This window comes from Danio rerio, chromosome 19 (assembly GCF_052040795.2).
Source record: "Danio rerio strain M-AB ecotype USA chromosome 19, GRCz13ab, whole genome shotgun sequence".
In the NCBI taxonomy this organism is placed as follows: Eukaryota; Metazoa; Chordata; class Actinopteri; order Cypriniformes; family Danionidae; genus Danio; species Danio rerio.
The window spans coordinates 135,001-141,789 of record NC_141039.2 but is presented as its reverse complement, the minus strand read 5'-3'; the positions used below and the strand labels follow the sequence as shown (position 1 = coordinate 141,789).

Below are 6,789 nucleotides of genomic sequence, written 5' to 3'. Positions count from 1 at the left end.
TCCTCATCCTCCATCGCCATGGCAACACAAACCATCCAGCATCTTCTCTGCAGCCTGGTTACTCATGTCAGACAAACAGCATCCCCGAATCAACCTGCGCACACACACCTGCACACACCTGCACACACCTGCACACATACAAAAACACACGTGTGTATGCAAATGGGAAAAACCAGCACACACACACACACTCAGACAGGCACATGCACACGCACACACACACACACACATTTTCTGATGTTCAGGTTATTAGATAAACGGGCCACTTCTGCTGCCTGTAAAGCGCTCCAGATATCAGATGTGGAGATCAGAACTGCAGAACACCGGTGCGTTTCCTCTGAAAGAAGGAAGAAGGGAATGAATGAGTAAATGAGTGAAGGAAGAAAGAAAAGAAAGAATGACTGAGTGAATGAATGAATGAATGAATGAATGAATGAATGAAGGAATGAATGAATGAATGAATTAACGAATTAACAAATTAATGACGAAATGAAGGAATAAATGAAGAAAGAAAGTAATGAATGAATGAATGAATGAATGAATGAATGAAGGAAGGAAGGGAGGAAGAAAGGAGTAAGTGAGTGAAAGAAGAAAGGAAAGATGAATTAATGAATGAATAAAGAAATTAATGAATTAATGATTCAATTAACTAATTAATTAATGAAGAACGGGATAAAGGAATGAGTGAGTGAATGAATGAAGGAGAAAAAGAATGAATGAACTGATGATTAAGTAAATGAATGAACAAACAAACAAACGATTAAATGAACAAGTTAGTTAATTATTAGAGGGTGATGCGGTGGCGCAGTGGGCAGCACAATCGCCTCACAGCACTCAGGTTGCTGGTTTGAGTCTTGGCTGGGTCAGTTGGTGTTTCTGTGTGGAGTTTGCATGTTCTCCCTGTGTTGGTGTGGGTTTCCTCCGGGTGCTCTGGTTTCCCCCACAGTCCAAACACATGCGCTATAGGGGAACTGATCAACTACACTGGCCGTAGTGTATGAGTGTGTGTGTGTGTATGTGAGTGAATGAGTGTGCATGGGTGTTTCCCAGTACTGGGTTGCAGCTGGAAGGACATCCGCTGTGTAAAACATATGCTGGATAAGTTGGTGGTTCATTCCGCTGTGGCGACCACTAATTAATAAAGAGACTAAGCTGAAGGAGGATGAGTGGATGAGTGAATCTAGAGCTGAAACTGAGGTCACACTGAGAGCCGTCTGAATCTGGATTGAGATGCAGAACACACTCAGGTGACCCTCATGAACACACACACACACACACACACACAGCGCCTCAGTGACGTCAGCAGATGTGAGTCTTCTGGTCTTCAGTGATGTTCTTGAATGTCTGACTCTCAGGTGTGAATCAGGAGCAGCTCTACAGCTGTGCTTCAGTAAAGGACTGTGGAAGTGTTGACAGGTACAGTATGTCCAGTGTGATTCACCAGGTGAGTCAGCCGTGTGTGTGTGTGTGAGTGTGTTCTCCTCTTCTGCATGTGCGTCTGCTCACCTGTGTGTGTGTGTGTCGGACAGACTGACCTCACCTTTCTCTGCAGATGATGGTTGCCAGGAAACCATTTCCACTGGCAACAGCAGAAGTGGAGCAGAGAAGAAAACAGAACATGTAATTGGAGGAAAGCGAGTCTGCGGACGCCCATATATGGGCACGGATGTGCAGGAGCTGATAAACACTTCCTGTTATTCTGAACTCTCGGGTCAGCGGATCTGAGATTAATGATGATGGTGGCGGTCTGCAACACAGGAGAGCGCTGAGGTGAAGACCTGTGGAGCTCCTGTGAACGTGCTCACTATAAGAGACGACTCTGGATCAGCATCTACTGTCGGCCAGACACAAACATACACTAAAGCAGACCTGCGCTGCTGCTGTCAACACGTCTCTGCTGTCTGTAGTGTGTGAGTTTGAGAATACCCCACAGATAATGTTCTGCAGCTCTCTGAAACTGACCCTTTGATCCTAATTAGGCTGTCACTTTAAATGCAAATGACACTGTGCTCTTTTCAGAAGAAGGCGGAGCTACAGACGGCTGTGTGACAGATGTAAAACAGCAGTGTGTGTGTTGAGTACTGGTCAGGTGTGCATGTGTGCTTCAGTGTGAGTGTGTGACACAGCTGACACACACACACACACACACACACACGGTTGGGGTTAAACCCTACAGAAAATTGTCTTGTGCATAAAAGCGCTTTAAATATAGTCCTCCTGTCCTTATCCTGGACAAACAGAAGCAGAGGCAGACAGAAGCTGTGGAAGTTTTTGCTGTTTCTGTGCAGAAGTTTGTAAAAAATCTTTATTATGAATTATTTTATTGATTTTATGCTGGATGATGTTGAGAGTATACTAACTTTAAACTTAAAACATGAAATAAAACAAACTTTTTAACTTTATTTAAGGTTTACAATGCAAATCTAATTAGATCCAGCTGCTTGGTAAAGTCTCATATATATCTACTAAAATACGGGAAATATAACTTTACACACTCTATTGTGAATAAATTATAGAAATATTTGCATATTATTTAATAATATTACTAGAAATGCACATGAAACATGAATAAATGACTATACATTTACACACATTTACATCAGTAAATAAACAGACTCAGTAATGGGCTCCAGAAACAGCAGAACTCTCAGTATGTGGATTGAGTGTGTGCCTATATTCATAACCCTAACCCTGACCCTGACCCTGAGCAGTGTTCAGTGCCGGCTCAATGATGCTCCTCTGCTCAGCTGTTGATCAGCTCTGCTCAGTGAGTGTCCGGCTGCTGTGATGATGAAGTATTTTGTTGTGAACACTGCCCTCTCCTGACCGCCTGCTTTCCTGCTGTTCTCAGATCTGTGGATGTCCACTGGAGGTTCTGCTTGCTCCAGAGCTGCAGCCGCGGCTCCACATATAGAAACATAATATAGTGAGAGAGTGAGTAATGTTGATCAGGGCTCTTTTTCTCAAAAGGTGGATCATTTTATAGTTATGTGCTTCATTTTCTAATCAATTTTTTAATAATATACTTATATTATAAATAAAATATTCGTTTTTATTTTAATATTCTATTAAATGCTGCATCTTAGTGACATTTAAGCACCATTGTTTGCTGGATTAGCCTGTCAGATGATAATCATGACCACAATTTAAAAAAAAATAGGATATTGCCTATTGTCATTTATTAGACAAATAACACACAATTTGAATAATAAATTAAATAAATACATTTAAAAAGTCAAGGATGACAACAATAGTCTAACTGGTATAAAAATTAAACTTTAATATGGGCCACTTTTGGTGCTTCAAACCTTTTTATTGGTCTTAAAACCTTTTTCGATAGGTTATTATCATGAATTAATGATGGCATAGTAGTCAAAATAGGACAAAAGTGCTCATGTTTGGGTCAAATTCTGGACCGTAGTCAGTGGGTGGGGGTCTTTTGTAAAGGTAACGTTAAACACTGCAGTACACTCAAGCTTGTACTACAGTAAACTGTGCTGTATTGCAGTGTAATATACTGTACTCTAGAGCTGGAGAAAACTACAGCACTGGCCCATTTGTTTATATTATAGATGTTGTGTTACCATAGCGACTGTAGAATCACCACAACAGATCAGTTACTGTAGTTGTTGTGTTACCATAGCGACTGTAGAATCACCACAACAGATCAGTTACTGTAGTTGTTGCGTTACCATAGCGACTGTAGAATCACCACAACAGATCAGTTACTGTAGTTGTTGTGTTACCATAGCGACTGTAGAATCACCACAACAGATCAATTACTGTAGTTGTTGTGTTACCATAGCGACTGTAGAATCACCACAACAGATCAGTTACTGTAGTTGTTGTGTTACCATAGCGACTGTAGAATCACCACAACAGATCAGTTACTGTAGTTGTTGCGTTACCATAGCGACTGTAGAATCACCACAACAGATCAGTTACTGTAGTTGTTGTGTTACCATAGCGACTGTAGAATCACCACAACAGATCAATTACTGTAGTTGTTGTGTTACCATAGCGACTGTAGAATCACCACAACAGATCAGTTACTGTAGTTGTTGTTACCATAGCAACTGTAGAATCACCACAGTAAACAGTATATATTGTATTTTTGAGTTCTTATTCTCTCAGCGGGCATTGTGGAGATATCCATATAAAGCTGGGCTTTTCAAATACAATATACATAGGCATATATATATATATATATATATATATATATACTCACTAAAGCGGACAGATGTTTATGTGTGTGTGTGTGTGTGTGTGTAGCTCTACATGTGATTATTCAGCTGGACTATAATACACCTGTGTTTCTCTTCAGGACAGCAGACTGTGCTGTATATCAGACTGATGTACCCTGTTTATTTGTGCAATCATCACCTGTAAGCTGCAGAGGAGCTGCTTTATTCCTGGAGAGTTTGGACGTTATTTACTTCATGACATGATGATCAGGAATCATTACACACGCCATTATGCGCAAACAAAGCGCCGCGGTCAGCGAGTTCGCGCATGCGCAGTGCGGCCGGTCTCCGGGCGGCAGGTGGCGCTGACGGCTCTGCGCGCTGCGGCACGGTCCCGGTTTGCTCTCCGGTCGCGTGTTTCCGTGTTCCGATCCGCACAAGGACAAATAGCGTGTGGAGGAGCAGAGTTTGAGGATCATGGCTCGCCTTCTGCTCAGGAGAGGCTTCTTCAGCTCGCACATCCGCATGAGCTCCGACCAGGTGTGTATGTGTGTTCATTCATTTTAGAGAGAGAGAGTGTGTGTGTGTGTGTGTGTTTCAAACACACCTTTCCCGTCAGTTTCAGTGTGTTTATGTTTGTTCATTTTAGTGTGTGTGTGTGTGTGTGTGTGTGTGTGTGTGTGTGTGTGTGTGTGTGTGTGTGTGTGTGTGTGTGTGTGTGTGTGTGTGTGTGTGTGTGTGTGAGAGAGAGAGAGAGAGAGACACACACACACATCACGCTGCTCGCTCATTGGCTGTTGGACTGACTCTACAGTGGAATATTCCAGAGCTGCAGTGGTTAATCTGGGAATAATCGAGTGTTGAGTGGTTGATTAATCACGCGTGCGCACTGTGCGCTCCACCTGTCGCGCGTGCGCAGTGTGTGTTGAGCAGTTTATAGCCTCTGCAGGTGAGTTAAGGGCTGTAAAGTCACACAAGCGTTTGATTCCTCCAGTGGAGGTCAGCGCTGCGGTAATCGCTGGAGGAACAGAGCGTTTAGCAGACTGATCCGCTGTTGGAGGTGTTCGAAGCGAAAGAGCTGAAGCTGGTTTTATATTCGCTCTGTTGAACTGTGATCAGTGATGTGATCAGCAAAGGACACTTTCCAAATCATTATTAGGGAGAAAGTCTGAATGTGCGACTATAAACCTTTGCAAACCCCACATGATGGCGACACCTGCTGCTCTAAACTGGAAATGCATCAAACTCGCATTAAATTAGCATTTCTAACGCGGTGTGAACATTTCATTCAGTGTACAGTGTGTCGGATATATGTGCTGTATAATGTGTGTTCAAATAAAACCCTGAGCATTCCTTTCATTTTAAACTGATCTGAGAGCAGGTATAAACTGAAGCTCTCTCTCTCTCTCTCTCTCTGTGCAGCTGGGTGAGCTGGGTACGGGTGCAGGTAAAGGTGGCGGTGGGGGCGGATCAGTGCGTGCTGCTGGAGGATCATTCGGGAGAAGGGAGGCAGCAGAGGAGGAGCGCTACTTTAGGTCAGTTAGAGGACATCATAATATAATCATGTTAGTAGTAATAATAATGTGATTTTTAAGTGTGTGTGTGTGTGTGTGAGACAGGCAAAAGGAGCGGGAGCAGCTGGCGGCCCTGAAGAACCACCACGAGGAGGAGATTGACCATCACAAGAAAGAGATTGAGCGTCTGCAGAGAGAGATCGACAGACACAAGGGCAAGATCCGCAAACTCAAACACGACGACTGAAGAACACACACACACACACACACACGCCTCCGTCCAGCTTCACAAACACAGCCCGAGTCTGCCTCTGTAGCTCGTTCCTTTGCCTTTCCTCTGTGTGGGTCCTGATGGGTGATCAATAAATATGGTGATGTTTGATTAGACCCGTGTGTTGCTCATGCTTTCTCTTTCCTCTGATGTGGATTTCAGCAGTTCTTCGCTGAGTGATGGCTAAACGTGTTCATTTCTCTTCAGTAACACACACTTGATCGTGGCTGACTCTGCTGCTGATGGTCAGTGAGTGTTTATTATCATGACTGTATTTTCAGGCTCACTCTGTAGAGTATAATGAGGCACGCTGCATCTGTACATGCCGCTCAGCTCCACTGTTCTGGATCAGTTCACATTGACTCTGATATTAGTCTGTGTGCAGCTGCAGTGTGACGGAGTCAGCAAAATCTGCAATGGAGACCCTCATAATAAAGCATTGCCTCCAGAAGTAAACATCTGCTGCTTATATATATTAGCAGAAGACTAAATCCAGTAGCTCAGTGCTTCATAATGGCTTGAATTAGAGTATTGACAGGTCTCAGAGCAGCGGGACTGTCCTGCACAGACACATAATGAGGAGTATAAGCACTGCCATGCACTTATGAACATTAGCGGGAGGCTTCAGCACAGGAACATCTGTGTGGAGAATAAATGTAATGCTGGCACATTACACATGTCAGAAGTGTTGGTGTAAGTGTGCATTGGCTGGAGGTTTAATCTCTGCAGGTAGAGCTGTTGAATATTAGTTTAATCAGTAAAGCCTCATTCTGCAGGAATGAGCGGAGAGTTGAACTCTCCCCTGTTGGAAGTTTAATAG

General features: G+C 43.3%; 1 protein-coding gene and 1 long non-coding RNA gene across 2 annotated transcripts; one reads left to right on the top strand and one right to left on the bottom strand.

Moving 5' to 3' along the window:
• Window positions 1–2,513: 2,513 nt before the first annotated feature.
• LOC147832393 (uncharacterized) lies at window positions 2,514–4,552 on the bottom strand. Its single transcript, XR_015516267.2, has 2 exons — window positions 4,384–4,552; window positions 2,514–2,902 (listed from the first exon to the last, which is right to left on the bottom strand). It is a non-coding gene; the product is annotated as an uncharacterized LOC147832393 (long non-coding RNA).
• Window positions 4,553–4,605: 53 nt separating this feature from the next.
• On the top strand, window positions 4,606–6,085 carry atp5if1a (ATP synthase inhibitory factor subunit 1a). Its single transcript, NM_001089521.1, is given in 3 exon segments — window positions 4,606–4,724; window positions 5,607–5,719; window positions 5,804–6,085. Coding segments are annotated over 3 exon segments (318 nt in total). The 5' UTR covers window positions 4,606–4,661; the 3' UTR covers window positions 5,946–6,085.
• The last annotated feature ends 704 nt before the right edge of the window (window positions 6,086–6,789 follow it).